General features: G+C 24.9%; 1 protein-coding gene across 1 annotated transcript; it reads left to right on the plus strand.

Annotated features, from left to right (window-relative positions):
* The first annotated feature begins 14,614 nt into the window (after positions 1 to 14,614).
* LOC145833009 (ribosome-recycling factor, mitochondrial-like) lies at positions 14,615 to 18,069 on the plus strand. The gene is made up of 2 exons (XM_082940215.1): positions 14,615 to 14,878; positions 17,389 to 18,069. Exons 1-2 carry the CDS (start codon positions 14,636 to 14,638, stop codon positions 17,899 to 17,901), a joined length of 756 nt encoding a protein of 251 aa, XP_082796341.1. The 5' UTR covers positions 14,615 to 14,635; the 3' UTR covers positions 17,902 to 18,069.
* The last annotated feature ends 6,468 nt before the right edge of the window (positions 18,070 to 24,537 follow it).

Genomic DNA, 24,537 nt, shown 5'->3' on the forward strand with positions numbered 1-24,537 from the left:
TAGGTCGTTAACATAAAATGATTTTTATCATAAATTCTATCAGTAACATTTTGATTTAATTCTGATATATAAATATTTTGTTGTTATTCATACTTTCAAACTTCTAATATATCGCACAAAATTAAATATGATGTTGCACTAATATCTAGCTGAAATTATATTATATTTTATATCTTAACTTTTTAAAACATAATTTGAGGTTAGAAATCAATTTTTTAAAATACATGAATAAAATTAAAACTGTTTATCATAAACTAAAACACCTTTAATATTTAATTTCTTTTATTTAACAATAAATTTATTTATTTTAGTTCTTATTTTGGTTAGTTAATTTTTTTTTTAGTTTATAGACAGATTTAGTTTTATTTTTAAATTAAAAGGTAAACTTTTTTCTCAGTAAATTTAAATATAGGGTAGGTGGAATAACACCTGAGAGCTCAAACTCACTCGCTTAACCTTCAGAAAACGTTTATTGTTGCAGATGGGAGAGTGAGTTCTTCTAAAGTTTTTCTACCATAAAAAATAAATAAATAAAGCAATTATATCAATACAATACTTTATATTGACTACAATATTGTAATATAAAAGTTAACAATTATAAAAGCCTTAATAATTTATATTAATAAACTTATTTATTTTTTTTTTAATTTACAAAGCTTATCTAAAACAAAGTATCTTTTTAGACTGAACATATTAGACTTAAAACATCAATTTTTAGCCTAAAATTTCGGCTAACAAATACATCAAATATAATATAATTTCAGCTTGATATTGGTGCGTCATCATGCTAGATAATTAACAATTTTTTTGCACTTTTTGACTAATTATTTTTAAACCAGTGTGTGTTGTACATAAAAGAATAGATATAATTTAATTTAAATGTGCACAATCTTTGTGGTTTAATACTTATTCAAATATATACAATATGCATAAACAGTCTTAACTATTTTTCAACATTTTTACAGATATTAAGCTTTTATACTAGCTAAATTAGGACCATATTTAACCAATATAACAACACAAGAATTAATAATTAAGCAACATAAATCACCATATGAAATTGAAACATAATACTTAAAAAAATAAACAATAAAAATAAAACCACGATTCATAAACAATAAAATATTTAACAGTTGAGTTTATATGTAAAGCTAATGACCTAAAATGTAAACCTTGTTTTTGAAAATTGATGTTCTTTTTTGTGTAATTGTTGATACATATTATTTTTCTTAATCCTAAATATGTTTAACTTGATTATAAAAAAATACAAATATACAAAATCCAAACAAAAACTACTATCATTCTATAATCAAGTCAGGGGATGCCCGTAAAAACTAAAAAAAAGCTCCGTCCATTTTGCTCACTACACTGCGGAGTCATTTTGTAGATATTACGGTAATCCCCTACTAAAATTAGTTAATTAAAATTTAATATCACGGACAAAACAAGTTAAACTTCAAATGTTTAAATAGTAAATTATAACTGCACAATCAAAGGCAAAAAAATAATTATTATCTATTGTAATATTTATCATCATATCGCAAATTCTAATCTCATCGACCGCTTATCAAAGGTTTAAAATATAAATAAAAATAAAATAACTTATAAAGATTAATTGATCGCGTGTGGTGTCATTATTTTTTAACAATAGTTTTTTAAATCATTATTTGAAATACCTTTTGGAGACTTTTCTTTAATTTCAATAATGAGCTCTATGAATTTGTTGGCCATTTTTTTTTTTTAACAAATTCTGAAAATAAACAAAGCTATGATAAAATTTTCTAATTAAACATTGCTTAAAAACATAAATGTATAATCTTGTTTAGAAGATAAATAGTATGAGGCTCAATTTCACATTTATATTTGTTTGATTAGTGTTTATTTTATTTTTTATTTCTTTATATTACCCTGTTGTCACTAGGACCAACTAGTTATTACTGCTTGTTTTTATTATTATTATTTTGTTGTTACTAAGACCAACTTGTTGACAGTTAAAAGTTTACATACTTGCTGAGTCAGCAAAAAAAAAGGAATCCCGTAATATTTACAATCGGACCCCTTTTTCTTACAAAATTTTAAGGTGGTACAATTGCGGCAGTGCAACACCCCACGCGACGCCCCTGCTAGATACCGATGGTCCCAAACTTTATGGCACTAACCAACATAATATTACTTTAACGATGACCCTCATCAATGTAGTATTTATCCTATGTCTTTTACATTGTCATTAAAAATATTTATGCAGTATATTTGACTTTATTGACATTTTAACATTCTTTACATTACTAGTTTCTCTTTTATTCCATTTAAAACGTTTCTAGTTAAATTTTTAGACAAGCTTTTTTAATGTGAAACCATTTTCTACTAGAGTTGATATAATCCTAAATGTTATTTTTTTACCTAAAGGTTATGATTTGTAACTACCACAAGCTAACTTTGTTTTGTATTTATTTTCGTGTAAAATTTTTATACCACTTCAACTTTTATATATTTGAATATTTTCACTTAATAATTTTAATTTTTTACTTTGTTAATACTTTGTAGTTTTAAAATCCATTAAGTTGTGTGACCTAGTAATATTAAAACAACTAATAAAAGCTACAACTTATTTTCGTTTTTGACTCATTAAAACCTCAACTCAACCGCTATAAAACATGACGAAAATCCTTTTGTCAAAAATATGAAGAAAGGGTTGCGTACTACTAAAAATAAATTTTTTTTTAACTTGTTTACATTTAATTTTATCATACGGACAACAATATGGTGAAAATTATCTAGACCAGTAATGTGCTTAATAAATAAAATGCAAAAGTACAAAGTTAGCTGTAGAACCCTTTTCAAAAAAGTATAAAAAACATTGATAAAATACTATCTAAATAAAAATGTGCAAATTAAATATTTTATTTACAACCAGGTTTCGGTGACAAAAAATTGCGAGCTCTTCAAGTAAAACAAGATATAAAACTGATGAAAAACTGATTAAATTTCATTTTACTTGAAGAGATCGCATTTTTTTGTCACCGAAACCTGGTTGTGCATAAAATATTTAATTTGCACATCTTTATTTAAATAATTTTTACGTTTCAGTAAATTGAACAATCTTTTTTAGTCAAGACAAATAACCATATAAAATACTATCTAAAAGCATTGCTAAATATATTCTATTTGACAATCAATGTAACTTTTGATAGCTAGAGATTTAATGCACATCCTGCAAATTTAATCATTAAAGAATATCAATCTTTCCGACAAAAATTAAGCTCAAAACTTAAAAATGAATTATTATAAAAAAGCGTAAAAAGATATGTGCGACACTTATACATGGAGGAGGTAATAAGTTAGTACCGTCTGTTTTATAAGCAATAATGTCGTATTTATTATAAATTAGAAAATAATCAAACAATGCCATTAACAAATCCAAAATTTTCACTCGCTAACATTCTATAAAACGTAAGTTAAACGTTCTAAAAGCAAAAAATTATGATGGGTGAGTTAAGTTATCATTTTTTTAATGGAAATATTAAAATTATAGGCATTCAAATAATTCTTGACGACAAAGCTAAACGAGTGTTACATATTTTTTTGGTTAAATGGTTGAACTACAGCTAGCTGTTTGACAAATGTTGCCTTCAATTTACAAAAAAAATAGTTAAATAGTTAAAAAATAAATAAATACTTTTGTGAGTTATGCTACTATTGTAGCAAATATTTAAACGGTACAACGAACTTTTGAATTAAAAACCTATAGCTATATAAAAAGAATTAGCAACAGGCAATAAGTATTAAAAAAACATTTTGTAGATTTTATGTTAATTTATTAACAAATTTTACACTTCTACTAGTTTATTTTTGTTATAGTCTGTTTCTTTTCTTAAAGTTTTTTTTAAGTTAAAAAGTAAATTTTTAGCACAAAAGAAGTTTACGGCTTTACGCATGTAGATTTTCATTTTTTATCTTAAATAAACGTTAAACCTAAAGTACAAAGTTGTATAACTAAATATTTTAATTATTTACGAGTATGTCTATCTAGTACCGAGATATCTATCTTAAAAAGTTTTTTTTTAATACATTTACAATCTAAATTAGCACAAAAATATCTTTTGTAATAAGTTTCAGGTTTTAAGAACATCACGATGAACTTTTGTAAGGTTGAAGCCACTATAATGGTTAGCTAATAGCTTAATAGCACGTGTTTACAAACAAAACAGCTGTAATTAGTGCTCTTTAAATTTTACCATGCCTGATCTTTATTTTAACTATTGGTGTTTATCAGTGGAATTTTTGTTAAGGGGTGCAATTTGCAAAAAACTAAAAAATAACAGAACTTAAAACTTTTATTCTAAACTAATTGAAAACCTTTTTGTATTATAAATACATCAACTCGTAAGTACAACACAATATTTGTTAGCAAAAAAAATCAAAATAACTGTGAAAAAATATTTAAAACAAAAAGTACAATTTCTTTACAACTATAACTGCTTTTTATCAAAAAAATATTCTGGCTTGCTCAAGCTGCTCCTACTCGAGTTACCCTTGCTCGAGTTACCTCTGCTCGAAATTCCCCTGTTTTAGTTGCCTCTGTTCGAGTTGCTCCTGCTTAAGTTGCACCTGTTTGAGTTACTCCTTCTCGAGTTGTCCCTGCTTGAGCTCAACTTGTCACTACCTGTCTTACGGTTCTTGCCTGTTATTTCAACAATATTATCTATTTCCATGTATTTATAAATAAAAATAATTGCAAGATTTCATACAGCTGTATGAATAATATCAAAGTTATATTAAAAAAACATAATAAAAAAACCCTAAATAACATTTCCAATAAAGAAAAAAACAAAATCAATAACACCCCAACTTGTAATTGTCGATCTAAAAATTCCTGTCCCTTGAACAACAAATGCATTATAAAAATTTTTATGCTTTTAACAACAGATGGTACAACTATAACCACAGTTTTAACACATACAGAGAAAACAGCACTGAACTAGCTAAACACATCTAGTTTAAAAAAAACAAAAGTATTAAGTATAATATTGAATTGAATATCATTCACTATATCCGGAGGTAAGAAAAATCCACAGTATATGTAGCACTTGCAGCCTAGATACGCTAGAAACAGCCAGAGCCAATAAAAGAAACAACTTAAACAAAATACACAAACTGTTTGCTAATTGTCCACACTTAAATAAACTTCACTTTAAGACTTAAGCGCTTGCTAGCTAATTTTGCATGTCATTTTATTGACGTAAAAATCACTTTAATTAATAAGTACAAAATGTTTTTCGTCCAACTTAAATAACTTAATAAAATTCCAGCTTTAAACTGTAAAAACTAAATACTAGTATCAACTTATTTCATACCATATGTAAATTTAGTCAGCTAATAGTCTATCAAACTATTAATTTGAGTATGGTAATATGTAAGTTATATAATTTATTTATTCACTTTAAGTTGATTGTGTTTTTAAATCTAGTAGTTTCATACTAAATACCTAAATTAAAGTTTTTAATTTATTTAGTAATTCTAGTACATACAGTTTTCATGTTTAAGGCTCAAAACTTTTTATTTATTATAGTATCTAAATTACTTACACTGTTTTTTAATTCTATGCCAATGCCACTATATTTTTTTAGAGTTAAGTTTTTTCTGAAAGTTCAAAGTTGAAAGTTTTTTTTTTCTAGTTAATATAAGTAGTCAACTAGAATAACTTATTTCAGTATAAGTAGTTTTTTTAAAATTAAAGAATCAAATTCTTTGTGTATTATAGTTTTAATTTAATTTTATTTTTTTGCCTTCAAGCTAATAATGTTCTTCAAAGTTAAAAGTTTTGGATTCAGTATAAGTAAGTTTCAATTTAAAAACTCAAAACTTTCTCTGTATATAATAGTATGTAAGTAGTTTGTTTTATTCCTAAATTTTTGAGCCACATATGTTTATTTTTATATATCAGTTTCACATTCAGTTTTTTAAGAGCCTAAATCCATTTTATTTACTATTTATTTACTATATTTAGTATTTTCTCACAATTCTTGATTAATTTCCTAACTAACAAAAATTACAATTTCTAATTTACTTGTTTTGTTTTGCTTTATAGTGTCTTCTATGTTTTGTTTAATTTTTATTTTTCAGATTTTAGTTGTAACTGAAGATCCCTTTAAGGGTGAAACTTAGTTTTGCAAATAAAAATCTTCAATAATTCATCTTGTATATTTGTCTCCTTATTTTTTAGTAAGTTGATAACTATTTTTGTTTAATTTAGAACCTCAAATATAAATCTGTTTTATAGTTTATAACAGCTTTACATTAAAGGATCTCTAGACTTTTTAAAGTTGAGTAGCGTTAACAAAGACTTGACTTGTTTTAGAAAATATCAAGTAGCAGCACTTTTAATAATACTAAAGAATGTTAAATTAATATTTTATTTTAATTTTTTGTTTTCCTTTAGTTTTAGTAAAAAATTCTAAAATTTTTTTTATTATGACTTGAAAAAACATTACTCTAAATCGGGCACACATTAAGAATTTAAACAAAATAGTACTTTAAACTTTAAGTAACTCAGTCTTTAACTTATACGGTTTTGTTTTTATAAATCGAATAATTTTTAAAGGTACTTTTTTTAAGACTCTCGGTAGACTAGTTTAGAGTTGACAGTTCTAATAAACATAATTAAAACTAGTTTTTTCTTGTTTTTTTTCTTTATTTTCAAATAACTTTTTAAAGTTTTTAAAATAAAAAAACCAAGTCACTCTAAAAATAGTAATTACCTAATTTGTAGTCATTAAAAATAAGTTAATTTATTACGAAAAAAACACGGATTAAGGAAAAAAAATCTTAGGATTTTTTATTTTTATACAAAAATTTTCAAAAATTTGACGAAAGTTCTGCTACATTATTGCAAACTGCTTTTGTATTTAAACTTTATTTGCAAAATCTATCATTTTTTTTAACAATGTTGCATAATGCATACTTTCCTTTGTTTTTATCTTGCTTTATTAGTTTTAGCATAGTTTTTATTTACTGTTGACTAAAGGGAAATTTATTAATTTAGTATCTTTAGCTAAAAATAAAGCAGCAAAAAAAAAAATTGATCTGTAAAAATTTGTAATATAAAATTATTTATAGATTAACAAACTGCCTTTTCAACATTCCTTTCTCTCACAAACCTAAGATTATAGGCTTTAAGTTTTAAATAAAAGCATGGAATACTAAAACAAATGTTTTTTTTCTTTTGAACAAATAGAGAAATTTTAAATGTGTTATATTTTTTACTGAACCACAAAAAAAGTGTATGAAATATTTGGTACAAGGACCTTGGGTACAAAAGAACATTGTGGTTATTGGGTTGTACACCACTTGGATACAGTTTAACGTTTTTTCCAGTACTAAGAACAAAAGTCATTTTATATTTTAATTTTTTAAGGTAGAAAAGCATCAGAACTCACTCTACCCTCTGCAATGCAGGGTTGCCACTTTACCTGGAAAAACCTAGAATTTGAAAATTTAGTCTAAAATAACCTGGAAAAACCTTGAATTTGAGAAAAACCTGGAAAAATCTGGAATTTTAAATAATTTTAACATTTTCAATAATTAAATTTCGATTTTACACAAAAATCTATCATATAATTAAAATTTTTTGTCATCATCAAAATTTTTTTTATTAAAAAACACATTTAAAGTAACTTTACAGTGTCTTTTCAATGCTTGTATTCTATTTAATACAGTTTCTTTAATATAAATTAACTTAAAACTAAAGTTAGACCCAAAAATGTGTACTTTTAAAAACCTGGAAGAAATTTGGAAAACCTGGAAAAAAATTTGAAAAAATGAGTGGCAACCCTGTAAACTTTTTTGAAGGTCAAGCGAGTGAGTTAGAGCTCATTTTGTGTTATTCCACCTGCCCCATCTTTAAATTTTTCTAGAAAAAAAATTACCTTTTAATCAAAAAATAAAACTAAATCTATCTGTTAAAAAAAATAGAGCTTTTAACTATTCAAAATAAAAATAAAAAATTAATCCCAACCCTACTTGAAGATACCCTTGGTGACACATCATTTGGCAAACACTAACCAAGGTTAAATCCCAACATTAAAAACCACATAGTGTGAGAAAATCCTGAATCTCAAATCCCCAATCAAGTGCTGCCAACGTTTTGAACAAAACAACAATAACAACAATCCAATTATGATACCTCTGCCACCAAAGTGATTCCAGAATTTGCTGTTGAAAATTTAACTATTAAGTATCAAATATCATTAAGCAATATAAATTTAAAACAAACAACTACAAAACAACAATCTTCTAAAAGAAAAAAAGAAAAACTAATGTAGTTAATTGCTAGCAGTAACTTAAAACAAATCTTGATAAATATTTTAAAACTTGACTAGTAGTTGCTCCTTAACAAAGTTTTATTAGAAAGAGTACAACATCTCAACAGAAATGTTCCTTTAAATAATTAAAATAAGATAAATAACATAAAATATTTAAACTTAAATTTATACAGAAATCAAAAGGGAAGACAAAATACATAATTAATCTAGTTTATACACAAATGCACTAAAAAAATAAGGCAATAAAACAATATACTCAGACATATGATTAAAAACACTCCAGTTTTACTTCTTGTACCAAGTTAATAGAAAATTTTTTATAACAGTGTTTGAATTCATCTTTTTATAGTTTTTTTTAAGTTTTCTGGGACACTAGACCAAAATTTTGGACCCAAATACCTAAAGGAGTTTAGGCCGAGTCTTGCTCTAGGTCTTTCAGTTATTTTTTTGGAAAATCTTGTACTGTGTGAGTGAAGAGAACTAGCAAGAGTAAAACTTTTATGCTCAACATCAAATCCAGTCACACTGTTCTGTATTAATTTTCAAACTTGCAATTTAAACACATCATTTAATTTCAGCAGATCAGTTTTCACAAACAGTGGGTTTGTTGGGGTAAAAGCAGGCACATAGCAAACATACCTCACTATTCTTTTTTGCTTACAAACTGTTTGTTTCAAATAAAATTCAGCAGCACCACACCAAGTATATATACAGTATTTAATATGCGGATAAAGCAAATTATAATACACCATTTTAAGTGTACTCACATCCATATAGTACTTCAATTTTGACAACACAAAACAGCTTCTAGACAGTTTTGATTTGAGAGATCTTATGTGAACCCTCCAATTCAGATTTTCACCCCAAACCACACCTAAATATTTTATACTTTCACTCTGTTCAATATTAAATCCATTTAGATTTACTTTAAATCACATTTTTTAGACGTATTGTTAAAAAGCAAGAACTTAGTTTCAAAATAATTTATAATAAGTTTGTTTGCAAGAAATCATACATCAGCTTTTCTCAGCTCTTCATTAATAACACTGTTCACAGGATCATTATGTTTGTAGCTTAAGCAGGCATCATCAGCAAACAATCTTTTATTAACCTGATAAGAAGAAAAAAATATCATTTATATGCACAAGAAACAACAAAGGACACAAACAAGAACCTTGCAGTATTTCAACATTCACAATTTCATGCTCAGACACAACATTATTTATAACAGTTGATTGGCTTCTATTATTTGATAGCTTTGTAGTAAATTTGTTATAGATCCTTTAACATTTTTAACTTTTCACAATCCTTTAACTTTTAATTTTGACAAAATATTTTATGATTGACTGTATTGAATGCTTAAAAAGACATAACAATTAACTAACTTTTCTCACCAGCCTTACAGTCAACTAATCCACAATCTGATTCACAGCCAGCTCAGTTGTACTAATTTTCCTAAAAGAATTCTTTTTTAACAGAAATAAAGATTTTCATTCAGGCTACTGAGGCTGACTCACTCTAGTTTGGATGTTTAAAATAAATATCAAACTATTTTTTGTTTTCAAATTATGCTTTTAATAAATAAGTCCTTTTGTTGTTATTAAGGTGTATTTTGATATTTATGCATAATTAACAGTAACCTTTTGAGCTTTGTCTCAAATTGATTTTTTTTCAATAATATCAAAACTCAGGGTAGTTTTTGTTCACTAAGACAAGCATTTCTTTCTCACTGAATGGCAATCCTCATAAATACAGTTAAAACAAAATATTTTTTTTGGTTTAAAGTTAAGTATAGTGCGCAAGTATAATAAAAAAATAAAACAAATATTTGAAGATAATGGCAATAAGTAAATTAAGGGTAAAAATAATAACCATTTATCTAGTTTTATGAATTTAGTGGTCTTTTTTTTAATTTGAAGAAAACATTCACAGAATTAAAAGAAAAAGTAAATTAGTTAAACTAAACATAAGAATTTTTCATTTATTAAATTTTATAACCTTTCATCTGGCCTAATATTTATCATTTATGTATTATAGAATAAAAAGTAGAATAAAATAACAGAAAAATTTAGGAAAACATGTACTAAGAAGAACCTGCTACCTAATCCAGTACAAATTGTATCTGTACTAATTACACTAAAATTTTAAATATAGTTTTAAGTAAAATGTATAGTTCTCACAAGCAACTGTTTAAAAATGAAAATTTACACAAAATACATTATAACAATACAACTAATAAACCACTATCAAAAGTGAACAAAGATTTGGACAGGCCAACTCAGGATAGTTAAGTTTTTTTATTAAAAATCAGGTTAGATTAAAGATTTTATGAAATTCTCAAGCCAGTTTTTTTTCTAGATCTTGAATGATATTTAGTTGAACCAGTTTCAATATTAAATTGGTTTTTATTGATTGTAAAAAGTATTTTTTATATTTTATTTGATCTTTCTGCTAGCTCTTTTATTACTTAGTAATAACACTGTTCCTTTTAATTTAAATATAAAATAAATACTTTTCATGATTTAAATTTATATAAGTTTATGCAAGAAACATTTAGATATTCAAAAGTTTAACTACATAGTTGTCTAAAATTATTTACATACTTTAAAAAATAATAATTTATTTAAACTTTAAATATTGAATAATACAAAAAAGTTTTTATCATAAGTTCAATAAATATTAAATGTCAAAGCATATAATAAATTTTTCCTTTTTATTATTAAAAAGAAAAAATATTATCAGGTGTAAGTAGTTTGAGGTGGTAGCATCAAATACTTTTTTTAGGAATTAAAAAACTCCAGATGATTCAGGCTAGTTTATGGTCACTCAAGAAACTTTTTAATTACTCAAAATGTATTTTTATGACTTAAAGAGTAGCAATCTTGTACAGAATAGTTTTTACAACATTACGGGTATAGGGGCTAAGGAGTTTTTAGATGTTGATCTCATTTTAAATACATATAACACGGTTGTCACAAACTCAGAAAAACTTAGGGTATTTTAAAGTTGGTGAAAATCTCAGGATGACTCAGGACAGCTCAGGATAACTTAAGGTATTTTTAAATATATTTTTTAATTCAGGATGACTCAGAATAGTTTTGTTTTTTATGTAAAGCTCTTATGATACTTTCAGGTTTTGTTGATAATTTCAAGACAGATTTTGAATGAGATTTAGTCCATTTATTTTCAATATTTGTTGTCATTTAACCTATTTTGTTGAAGAAAATAATTTTTTTTAATTACAAAAAGTATAAAAATTGTTAAAGATTTAAAAAAAACTTAGGATGACTCAGGACATTTTAAAGTCACTCAAGATAGTTTTTAGTCACTCAGGACAAATTTTTGACTCAAAGAGTGGCTACCCTGATATAACATATCTGACAGGTTCTTTTTACCATTATTTAAAATTAAAATTAACTGTTTAATAGGTTATTTAGGGTCCAGACTAAGCAAATTCAGACAATTCAAATTCAAAGAATTCCAACTTTAATAATTCTGTGTTGTTGTCTATTTATTATCTCTTATCAAATGTTAAGAAAAAAAAATTACCACCATAATCTTATTGAATAGATTTGCATCCAATTTTTTTTTTCTATTTATTTAAATTTTTTTTTGAGATATGGTTAAAATAAATTTCAAAATATAATATCAGTAGTTTTAAGTAATCTTGGAAATTATTTTTTGATAATTATAGATTGTTTTACTACAGTCACATCTTGCAAATCTACGCACTCTCGTTTAGTTAGCATTTTAGAATTCTCAAAAAATACAAAAATTAATACCTTTAAAATAATAAATTTATTGTCTGTACAGAGCTAACAATATAATTTTTTTTATACATAACTTTAATTGCTTACTCTCCTCACCCCTATGTTTGTTTAGACTTTGTAAAGTTATGTTCCTGTGAGAAAACCTCTAAACTATATTTAATCAAATGAATTATAAGACATATAGTAGGTATATTTGCTACCTCTTGTTTAGTTACGCACTTTTGCTGTGGACACAATGTGCACAATTTGCAAGAGGTGCCTGTATCGTAATCCTATTAATCAAACCTACAAGAGCATTATATATATAGTATATATACTACTTTTTTAGCTTTAGCCCGTTAAACGTTTTTTTAATTTTAAATGAAATAATTTAAGTTGTCATGTAACCAATTATATATGGAAGGAAAAAAATAAAAACACTACAAAAAGACTATGTCATGAAAAATAAATCTTTTCATTTTCTTACAATTTTAAAGCAACCGTCCTTAACATTTCTCAGTTTAATTTTCACCTGAAAATAACCAATACTTTTATAAAAAATTAAACTTTGACTCTATGTTATTATTTTATTTTTAACAAAAACAATAAAAAAGAACTTTTTGTTATATGGTCATATAAAATTGTTAAATTTATTTACTTTCAATATTTACAAAATGATGTTTTAATGTATGGAAAATATCATAAAAAATACTCAAGATACTAAAGATAACTCAGGATATTTAGACTTTTTTTTTAACTCAGGACAGTTTTGATTTTTTATAAAAATTAGGATAGTTAATTTTTTTTAGTTTCAGGGCAGAGTTTTTTCTAGATCTTGAATGGAATTTAGTTGATCAAGTTTTAATATTTTGTTATTTTATAAAACCAAGTTTGTTGAAGAATATGGCTTTTATTGATTTTGAAATGCTTTTTTAATTTTTTTAGCGTTGTGTTGTGTTCTTATATATTTTTAGAAATAACATTGTGGTTTTTGTTTTAAACCTGAAATTAATACTAATTATGATTTAAATTTATTTTTAAGTGTTTAATTAAAATTGAAGTTAACTTTAAAGTTAATAAAAGTTTATAAATTTTGAAATGAGTATTTTATGTGGTAAGATTAAAGTTAGTCAATTAAAATTTCAAAAATAATTCAAACTATTTTCTTTTAAATTATAAAGCTAAATAGTTTTTCATAAAACTATCAACAAGTTTAGTTGGTTTAAACTTTTAATTTTGAATTTTTGAAAAAAGTATTTCTCATAACATCTAATGCAAAAGCATAAACATACAACCGTCCTTTTAAATATTAAGAAGTAAAATCAACAGTTATAAGTAGTTTAAATTTATCATTTGCAAATAATATTTGCTAAAAAAAATAGTACTTAGAAAATCAACAAGGCTCTTATTTTAAATTCATTATCATTTTTTTATTATAATTTTAAAATGTATTTAGTAAAATACGCAAAAATTACAAAGAACTGTTGACATAATAAGGGACCAATTGAAAAACTTAAATATATGTTATTATATATTACTGCTAATAATGTTTGTTAATAAAGATTAAAACAAAACAAGTTAAGGGCATAGGGGGGGGTAAACACCCTTTTTTGGTTTTTGATCTTATTTTATATAGTTTTTACTAAGCTACAAGATGCTTTTTACAGATTTTAAAAATTCAAAATAATTTTTGAGATATGGCTGGTTAAAGTCAGAGGCAACAATAGGTTCCTTATGGGAGGCGCAAACTAAAACGGCAAAAATAGACTATTTTACTAAAAATCTATCTTCTCCTACGTTTTTTGAGATAACTACCTCAAACTTTCAGGAAATGTTTCTTGATATATTTAGAAAATTCTGTCGGAAGGAATTTTGAAAAAAATAAAAAATAAAAATTTTATATAAAAAATAAACAAAAAAAACAGTTTTTTTTTTGTTTTTTTGTTATAAAATTTTTATTTTTTAATTTTTTTAAATTCTGTTCCGACAGAATTTTCTAAATACTGCAAGGAACATTTCCTGAAAGTTTGAGGTAGTTATCTCAAAAAACGTAGGAGGAGATAAATTTTTAGTGATTTCTAGTTATTTGCGGTTTTAGTTTGCGCCTCCCATAAGGATCCTATAGTTGCCTCCGACTTTGACCGGCTATATCTCAAAAATTATTTTGAATTTTTAAAATCTGTAAAAAGCATCTTGTAGCTTAGTAAAAACTATATAAAATAAGATCAAAAACCAAAAAAGGGTGTTTACCCCCCCCTATGCCCTTAATTGGAATGCAAATAAAAGAATTTGCACATTACTCTTTATGGAACTTAAATTGAGGCTTAGTAAATTGAGTACTGTGGAAATTTTAGTTATAATAAAGGTACATTTATAACTACTGTTTTACAAAGTTCAATATAGTTTTATGTACAGTAAGCTAATTTCTCTAATTGATACTATGCACATTTTCAGAAACACTGGCTTAAGGCATACCCAGACTGAGCAAATACAAATTTATATAGCATCTATCATCAGAAAAATTGACTAAAAATAGCACTTAAAATAATTTCAGATAAAATTAAAATGTTAAAAAGAATTATTAATGTCCAAATAAACAAATTTATGCCCTTAGACAAATGTTTTGTATGTCGACCAAAAATGAATAGCTTTTACACTAGTAGAACATTGCAAACATCACTCTGTTTAAATGCTAAAAAGAAGAAAAAAAATAATATTCAAAATTCACAAAAACCAAAAATGTTTGTTCGCCCTGCAGATGTTGAAGACTATATTGATATGGAAGCTATTGAAAATGACTTACAAAACGTTAGTTATTATTTTTAAACAGTTTATAAGTTTATTAAAAACTATTTACAAAATATTTAAAACTTACAAATACTTACATTTTATACTTTATGTATGATTTCTAAATAACAAACTTAGATTTTGGTACTTTTATAACCCTGCTGTTTGTTATAGGGTTCTCTAACTCATAGGTTATTCAGGATAAATCAATCTATTTTGTATAATTTTCCTAAATCTTAGACTAGTATTTTTGACTTATAATCTTTTTTTTTCTTAATTGTTAAAAAAAAAAAAGTCCTTTCTCGAATTGATACTTATCATTTTATTTTTGTTATCTACCAAATTTTAAACACTATCTTAAACAGTATTTTATTATATTTTTAGCTCATGTTAATATTTTTTAAAATTTTTTATAAACTCAATCCAGCTGAATTTCAAAGCTTGACAATCCTTTTATTATCTAGGAATTTCCTTTTTAATAGCTTGAAATTGACACTGATTATATTAGTTTAGATGAATATTTATGACTCAATCTGAAGCAATCATCAAAAATCACTTATGCAGGGTTCGTGCGTATCAGGCTAAATCAGTTATTTGAAAAAAAATGCAAAATATTTTTTTTTTTTGCTTGAAAATGTTATAATTTCAGTTAATGTCATTTCAAATGCTTAAAAACCTCTGAATTTAAAAAGAAATTGAGAATATTTTTTTATTTTTGTTGTAAATCTTATTAGATGTGAATTTTATATTAATTAATTTCTAAATATAAATTTAGTTATTTAAAGCAAAATTAGTTTGTATTTGTAAAAACAAATGCTTAAAATCTTTTCTTGAATCTGTAAAAGAATTTTAAGAATCTTTATATTTTTATGAGTAGATTATATATGTCATAATTATGAAAATTCATAAAAAAATGCAGTTTAAACATTACAATTAAATTCAACAACAGTTGTTTGTTTGAATTTAGTTACATAAGCTATGTTTTTCACAAAATAGTTGGTTTAACTGTTTTAATTACTAATTTAGAAGCTTTATACAAAATAATTTTTAGATTAAAACTCTTAGCAGTTTATTCATATATTTTACTGTCTGTTTATTTAATTATTTATTTATTGATAGTAAACAATTAATAGATATTGAAAAATAACTTTTTTGTGTTTTTATTTGCTTCAAAAGTAGTGTATGTGAATATTTTTATTTTGTTAATTTACTAATAAAACCCCCCAATACCCAAAATGAATTCTAAAGGGGATTTTCTATACTTTAAGAAAATATCAGGCTAATTCGGTCAAAATCAGGCTAAATTAAAAAAAAATTTGCGCACAAACCTTGCTTATGGTTTTTAAATATTTAGGAAGTTAGATTAAAAATTGCTTTTATAGCAAATACAATAATGTTTTTTAGTTTACTTAAAGTGAATAAGTTACAAGATATTAGAAGCAGTAAATAATATAGATTTATAATTAGTAAATATTTACAAGTATAAGATAATAACATAAGTAAGTATAGTACTCTTTAGTTTATTAAAGTTTTTTATCAATGGTTTGAGTATATTATTGTTGTTACAATATTTCTAAGTTATATAAAATATTTTTTTTATCTATTTTTATTATAGGTGCATGTGTGTTCTATTAGTTTATGTTTCGTCTTTTACTTCTTTGTGTTTTTAGCAAATTTTTTAGCTTTTTTTAAGTGTTTTTGTTTGATTTTTAAGTAAAAGTTATGGAAACTGGAAAAGTTAATCTAAATGAAACATGACTATCAAAATAGACTTTTTTAGCGTCTTATAGCTCCTAACTCATAAATTTTTTTTTTAATATGATTTACTTCGTTAGTACTAAATTATTTATTTAGCTTTCACCTTAAAATATACATTTGTATCGTCTAGTTTTGATTTTGATCAGTAGTTTAACTAAATGCTTAATTAACAATTCACTTTCATTGAATATAAAATACTTAATTTCAGAAACTTTTAGTTTATTTTAAGCAATGACAACCTCTTTGAACGAAACTAAATTTGCCAACTAAACTATTGAAAAAAAAGTACAGTAAATTATTATTAGTTTTGTATAAAACACTATGAAAAATATTTTGTGGTTCTTCGAAATGTAAGACTTCGCAATAACATAATTTTATTTTAATTTTTGCAAGTAATATTGAAACTGTTTTTAGTATTTCTATACATTATTTATGTACAATTTTTCTAAATTACCACTTCTGTGAATTTTATAAAAAAGACCTTTAGAAGCATTGCATTTTAAATTTTATATATGCTAAATGATGACTTAGTTTATTTAGAATAATACTTTTGAACTAGTGTGAAAGTTTAAAGTTATAACCTACTAGTAGATTTTATTGAAACATGTTTTACTTTATTTAATATAGAAAATTCTTTTAACCTCTTAGTATTTAATTTGATTTGTAAAATTAAGGAAGTATAACTACTTTTTTGTACGTATTGTTTTTTTTAGTAACAATATTTCAATAGAATACATGGTTAAGACTTGTAAAAAGTATCTAATAAAATACAGGTTGTGACAGGTCTGCAGAAAGAATTTTCTACGAAAATTAGTTTGGTTAATGACTTGAGTTTGTTTGAAAACATAGTAGTTACAGTTCAAGAAAGCCAAGAGCAGTTTGAGCTTTCAGATATTGCTGAAATTTACTATACTACGCCGCGGATGGTTTGTCTTGATTTGACTTCTTTTCCTGAATATTTAAACGAAGCTGAGAAAGCAGTAAGAAGCATTAGTTATGTTAACTTAAATCCAGTTGTAGAAGGGTCTGTATTAAAAGTGTTGTTACCTGTGTTAACTAAACATCACAGTCAACTAAAAATCAAACAAGCAACTGATCTGATGAGAAAACATCAGTCTTTATTAATCAAAATAAAGGAGGAAGCCATTGATGAATTAGAAAAATCAGAAAACATTCCAAAGGATTTAAACTTTTTAATAAAGAAACAAATTGATGCTTACATTGATTATAACAAAAATTCTATGAAAAAAGCACTTGAATCAAAAAAGAAAACACTTGAAATTTAAACAATGTAAATTTTAGTAAATTTTTTTTTAGATAAATACATATAGAATAGAAAAAAAAGCAATTATTTGTTATCTAATGAGCTTTACTTGCTTGAGTTTTTAGATTTAAATATCCTACTATATTGTCTATAATATAATAGCTATAAAATTATTATTAAAAAAGTGAAAAATCCCAAACTGTTTTTTCATTAAATTAGGAAAAACTTTACTTACTTACCTTGAAACAGAAATGTTTAAAACGAATACAACCATACTTAAAAATTGATTAAGAAGTATTTTAAGTTTTATTTATATGAATTTAGAAAATGCGTAAGACTTAAATAAATTAAAGTTGTTTTATCTTTGTTAATTTGATTTGTAAGAACTTTAAAAAGTTTTAACATATTAATTTTAACAGAACAGTACTTTATTTTGGTTAAGTTTCGTGTTTCAATTATTTTTAAAGTACCAAGTTAAAACTTAAGTTGTTATAGGTTAAAATGATTTTGTAAATTATTATTATTAGGTATTGAACTTTTTTATACTTAGCAAAACTGAGTAGTTAATTTAGTAATTTCTTATTTTCTAAATTTTCTCTTGTAATTCTTAACAAGTTTGTTTTATCTGATGTAAACCATTCTAGACATTGCTCGTAGCATACTTAAATTTAGGTTTTAATGAAAATTTACAGGTTGAAGTGTAAAATCAATGTTGCCTGATTACGTAGGGATTTCATGTTAATAATTATTGATGTCTTTGGCAGGCAATTTTATTGCAGCAGTTATACATTTTTTCCAAACTTATTTCATGCAAAGAAAATTAAAAAACGAATATTTTTTTCAAATTTGATATTTTTTTGCAAAAAAATATCATTAATGTTAACTTAACTATCTGGTATGTTAATTACAATTATTCTTGGTAGATAGTTATAAAGTATAACAAAAATAGTCAATGTTAACGGACACCTATCATTTTAGTTTTTTATTTGTTACTCGCAATCATTTAAATTTTATTTTTAACTTGATCTTTTCTAACTTGATTCATTTCTAACTTATTCCTTCCGACTTGATATTTTTAGATTTAATTTTATTCAAGCTTTTTATAGTTTTAAGATAATCTTTTATAAGTTAAATAGCTTTCAATATTTATTTAACTTTTAATTATTTTAGTAAAATTTTAAATAAAGCTTTATTTTAATTAACTTCTACTTTCAATATACAGTAACCTCTCGCTTATTTACGCACATTGGGTCCACATAAAAAATGCGTAAAGATACGAGAGATCGTAAAGATACGAGAGGTACCAAATATACTTACTAAAAAGGCTAATTTTTGATATTGCTTCTAGTTAAAAGTAGACTGGAGACTTTTCTACTTTCAACAATAGGTTTACTTTATTTATAAATATGAAGACAAAAGATAAAAATATACATAAAAAAAAAAAAGATTTAAATTTATTCAAAATAATAATACTTGTAGAAAAATTTTACCAATTTTAATAATAAGTAAATTTTATCTTTATTTATATGTGACTTATTTGATACTTAGCATTTATATTCTCTTCTACTAAGCAAATTTAATTTATAATGAAGCATTTCTTTACAATAAAGAAACCTAATTATTAAAATTTTTTCTACAGCCTTTTACAAAAATATGCATTTGTTGCTGAAATGGATTTCTTCTTTTGAAAAATATAATATAAGAAAAACGTCGAATAAAAATTGTTTATGTTACTACAACTTATTTGACCTTTACCCACATAAGAATAAACTTGTTTTGCATTGTATTAAAAATATATTAATGGATTTAAATAAAATCACAATAAACCTAATTTGTGCAATATTAAGAAAAATTCAAACTTTTGAATTTTTTAGAATTTTAAAACGCGTAACTAAACGAGAGTACGTAACGTCATGTGTGCGTAAAGATGCGAAAGGTTACTGTAACTTTGACTTAATTTTACTCCATCGAATTAAAATCTTAATTAAATCAAGTTTAGAGTTAATTAAAATTATTAGGTTAGACTTATCAAATTATCGACCTTAAAATCATGAAATTAGAAAAGATTAAGTTAATTTGTAACGAGTTAGAAACAAGTCTACTGAAATAGATCAAGTTAGAAACGAATTAAGTTAGAAACTATCAAGCTTAGGACGTGAAATTTTATGTATATAAGCAACAAAAAAACAATTAGAATCATATAAGTTAGAAAATAAGGTAAACAAAGGTTTAGTTGTCTTTTTAAGTCGCGGGCTGCACTTTTAAGTGAAAAGTCTTACGCGGTCCGCGGTTGTTTTAAAATAATTGTTAAATTATTGTTATAGAAAAACACAGTCTTAAACGAAAGATTCAATAAAAGAACACTTTCAAAGAGTAATTGTAAGTTTTCACATCAAATAATTTTACTTTTATTATATCAAAAGCTAGTTAAATACTTACCTGAAAAGTACTTCGTGGGCTTAAAGATTTCGGTTTTATGGGCTGCATTTGGCCCACGGACCGGGTTTAGCCGACCGCTGTAGTATACTAGAGTTATTCCAATTATGTATGTCAAACATTTTAATTTGTAACAAACATGTTTCAAAAACTATTTATATAATCACATTAAAATTTATATTCCAAAAAAAAAACAAGCTATCTAACGATTACATCAAACCTTTTCGATCATCAGGCTACAAGATTTTAGTAGTCTGAGATTCGGGCTTGTGTTAGTTTGCTTGTCTCATGACATACGAAAGTCATTGCTTGGGCTCTGATAAATTTTTACTCTTGTTTTTATTTTTAAAACAAAGTATCAGATACTAAAGAAGCAATTAAAAATGTGTATTTATAGGTATGACAATTTTTTCACGTACAAATATTAAAATTGTATACCATATGTCTTAACAGTAAAGTCTGAAGTAAAAGCTTCGTTTAATTTCAAAATGTTTTTTTACTTAATAGTTTGATTTGAGCTAAAGTTTTTAATGGTTTTTACTTAAAAAGTTCAGTAAAAGATTTTTTTCTTATCATATTCACTAAAAGATCAGATTCCGTTTAATACTGATCTGTTGCGATTTTAAGTTTAAATTTCTTGTAACTCCATATAAGGTTGTTTTTTTTGGACATTTTAGCAGGTGTGGTTAAATAATAAATGGCAACTTTAGATTAGTTGGCATTTTTAAAACCATTCATTTCGAAGCTAACTTTCAATTTTTTAATTCCTGAGATAAAACGTATGAGATTATTTAAGACTAAAAAAGTACATTATGTTTGAAAAAAAGAACCAATAATGCATTTTGTTGTTAAAATTAGTAACTGCAATTTAAATATAATAGAATATCAAAAAAATGATTTTACACCTAAAGGTTAGTTTTATTTAATATTAAAAAGTTAAATTTATATAAGGTTTCTTGACTCATTTTATCATCGTAGTCGCTATGGTGTTATTAAATTGGTTTGTTTTATTATTTTTTTTTCATACAAGATAACCACTCATTCTGGTCGTTCATACTCAACAGCTTAGTATTCAGACTAGTAAATAAACATTTTTTTGTATATAAGAGTAATTTAACAATAGTATAAAATAGTTGGTTTTTGTACAAAATTTGTTTTATGTTTTTAGTCCTTTCAATAATTTAACATATAAAACTTAACCATAGGTTTAATTGTGAAAAAATATTTAAAGGTTTTTGTTTCTTAAAAGACCAAAACAAAAAAAAACATTTTTTAAGAGTTTGATTGGCAAACTAAGTTTTGCAAAAAGAGCTTGTCAGTGCTTAAGTAAGCAAAGAACTTCCTGATCAGATAAAATACTTACTTTAGAAGCTCTTCGAGCAAAACTTAGTTTGCCAAATAAAACTTCAAAAAAAGTGTTTAAAATTATTTTAAGTCGCTTTAAATACTAAAAAAACTACAACATATACTGATTACTTATTAAAATAAAAGATTAAAAAATAACAAAAAAAATGTTTACGTTATCTTAAAAAAATAATTTATAATTACATCATTGCTTGATTATCGAATAGGATGAAATTGAAGTTTTGTGAAGACTTGTTCGTTAGTTTTAAACATATAGCAAGGAAAACACTTACATAAGACTATATTTAATAAAGAAGATAACATTTTCAATGTTTTATTGTCTCTTTTAAATGGGACAAATAGATATAAAAACTTAGTTTAAGTATAAAATTAATAACTAACACTATGCACAATTAATTATCTCATGATCAGAAAAAAAACAAAATGGTGAGCGACGCTTTAGTTTTCTATATATGAACCTTATACGAACTTTAAAGTTAGTTCAAACTGAATAGACCGTTATTCGAAACGTAGAAAGTTGTCTAAGGCCTCTAAATTTTACGTGAACTGTTGCAAGTACTTCCAAAAGGAGAAAATCTCCACTTGTTGTTAGAAGACAAGTTTTTTTTTATACTGTATTTGTCACATACCTTTAAAGATTTATTTAAGCACTGACGAGTTCTTTGACCGAAACTTAGTTTGTAAAATAAATTCTTGAAAGAATAAAACCATACTGTATTTGTTTTAAAAACATCCGATTCTCTTATAGATTTGCTTTCTTACCTGATTCTTCTGTCTCATACTTGCTTCCAGCAGAATTAAATAATATTTTATTGTGATAAAATTTTAACTCTCATCTTTTCTGTTTTATTTTTACGTAAAAATACCATTTAAAACTATTTTGTTATAATCCCCATTGAAGTTATTACTGTGTATATGAGAACTTAATTGTGTACTTTTCTTTTCTAAAATGATGCATATATTCATTTAAACTAGTTTTTATAATAGTTCCTATTGAATCAATACAATGCATATTTTTAACCTTACGCGTTATTTTAAGTTTTTTTAACTTTTCTTCTACTAAAACTAACCATTTTTTTGTCTTCAGTTGCAAAGTTTGCTTACTTAAAAAAAAAATTCTTTGTTATAACCCTCTGCTATTACTTTTATCTCTCTCATTTAGATTACTATGAAATTAGCTACTAAACAAGTATTTGAATTTAGTTTGTTATTTCGATAAACTGATCTGTAAATAGTAAACAATTAATAAATAAGCAGTCAACTTTTGTTAATGACGTAAATTAAATAACGATAAAAAAAACACACTTACGTTATACAATTTTAAAGTTAAGCTGCTTCAATGGGTGTTTACTGTATATATTTGTTTTACTTTTGTTTCTCGATAGCTTGTCCTGAAGTTTAATATTCAAGGAATAATTACTTAACGTATGATGACTTATAATTGTCTGGGTTGAACAACAAAAAATGCTCATCAACCAAAACGAGGTTATTTAGAATATCGAGCAGACGAAAAGAGAATGTTTCCTAATGCGATTGTACGCTTCAACCTACTGTGATAGATGCTAAAAAGAACTAACTATATTATTGTTCTATTGAACGACAAAGAATAACGCTCAATAAATTTTGTCCTAGGACCTGGTGCACGAAGAACCTTTCGGTTATTGAGTCGCACACCACGGGTACCTTTTAATGTCTTGTCTAGGACTATAATGAGCTTGCAAAACATTCTTAGCTGTAATTTGCTTTTTAGTCTAGATCATTGGTCCTCACAAAGTACATCTGTGCACAGTAGTGTGCATAGAAATTATTTTACTGTGCCCATAAAATAAAATAAGGTGGAATAATATATATTCTACCAGTTTTCCTTTGATTTTCTATTAGAAAAAGTTAATTATAACCTTAATTAGCAATCCTTAACTAGTAATTTATAAATATAGGCACCAATATAACTGTTTATCTTAACTAAAAGATATTGCTCAATTTACTGGAATGTAAGGGCTTATTTTAATAATAACACTAGTGAAAGTTGAGTATTTAATACACTACCAAGCTTCGGTACAAAAATATATACGACCTTGTCGTGTAAAATGGTTTATAGTAAACTGTTTACTTTGTTATACTTTACAAGGTCGTAAGTTTTTTTTTGCCATCGAAACTTGACAATGAATAAAATACTCAACTTGCATTAGAGTTGTTATCTAAATATAGATACCCAAAACATACAATGTTCACTAACAACAACTTATTTTTGTAGTCTAGTGCGCACAAAACTTATTTTCTAGTAATTTACTGTACACAGTTTTTAAAAGAATTAAAGACCAACTGTCTAGATAAATTTTAAAATAGTGAATTGTATTTACTAAGTGAAACTTGGATTGCCTTCTAATTAAAGTAAAATCGCTCTGCTCAAAAATCTAAAAATACGCTCTTTTCTCTTGGTGCTCGGCTTTAAATACCTTTTTTTTCTGCGGTAAAGCATTTAATTTCAAGTCTTTCAGACAGACGAAATAAGCAGTCAATGATTACGGTGTTTTATGGTTTAACATGAAAATATCTGAATCAAAGTTTGATAAACATTCGTAACTTACTTTGATCAGTTTTTTAAATTTTATTTGTGCTGAGACATTTGAAGCAAATTCTGATATAGGATGGTATGAATTCTTGTTAACATTTTTTGATAAATTGATTTGCAAATCAAGTGATAGTCAAACCTATATTCTTTTACTGTCTAGATCTACATTTACAGGTTCTGCTCAGATAAAGAAGCTCTCAGAGTTTTTTAAAGCTTAACAATCATTTTGAATGATCACGTTTTAGTAATTATAAGACAATAATCTTCGTACAGTTTTTTTTTTGA

The sequence above is a fragment of the Thalia democratica genome, chromosome 1 (assembly GCF_965202585.1).
Source record: "Thalia democratica chromosome 1, ktThaDemo2.hap1.1, whole genome shotgun sequence".
NCBI classification, from domain to species: domain Eukaryota; kingdom Metazoa; phylum Chordata; class Thaliacea; order Salpida; family Salpidae; genus Thalia; species Thalia democratica.

Excerpts from the sequence above, each read along its gene's own strand:
- LOC145833009 (XM_082940215.1), top strand. The coding sequence starts at position 14,636 with ATGTTAAAAAGAATTATTAATGTCCAAATAAACAAATTTATGCCCTTA. Across the intron at positions 14,879-17,388 it reads TTGAAAATGACTTACAAAAC|GTTGTGACAGGTCTGCAGAA; the intron begins GTTAGTTATTAT and ends AATAAAATACAG.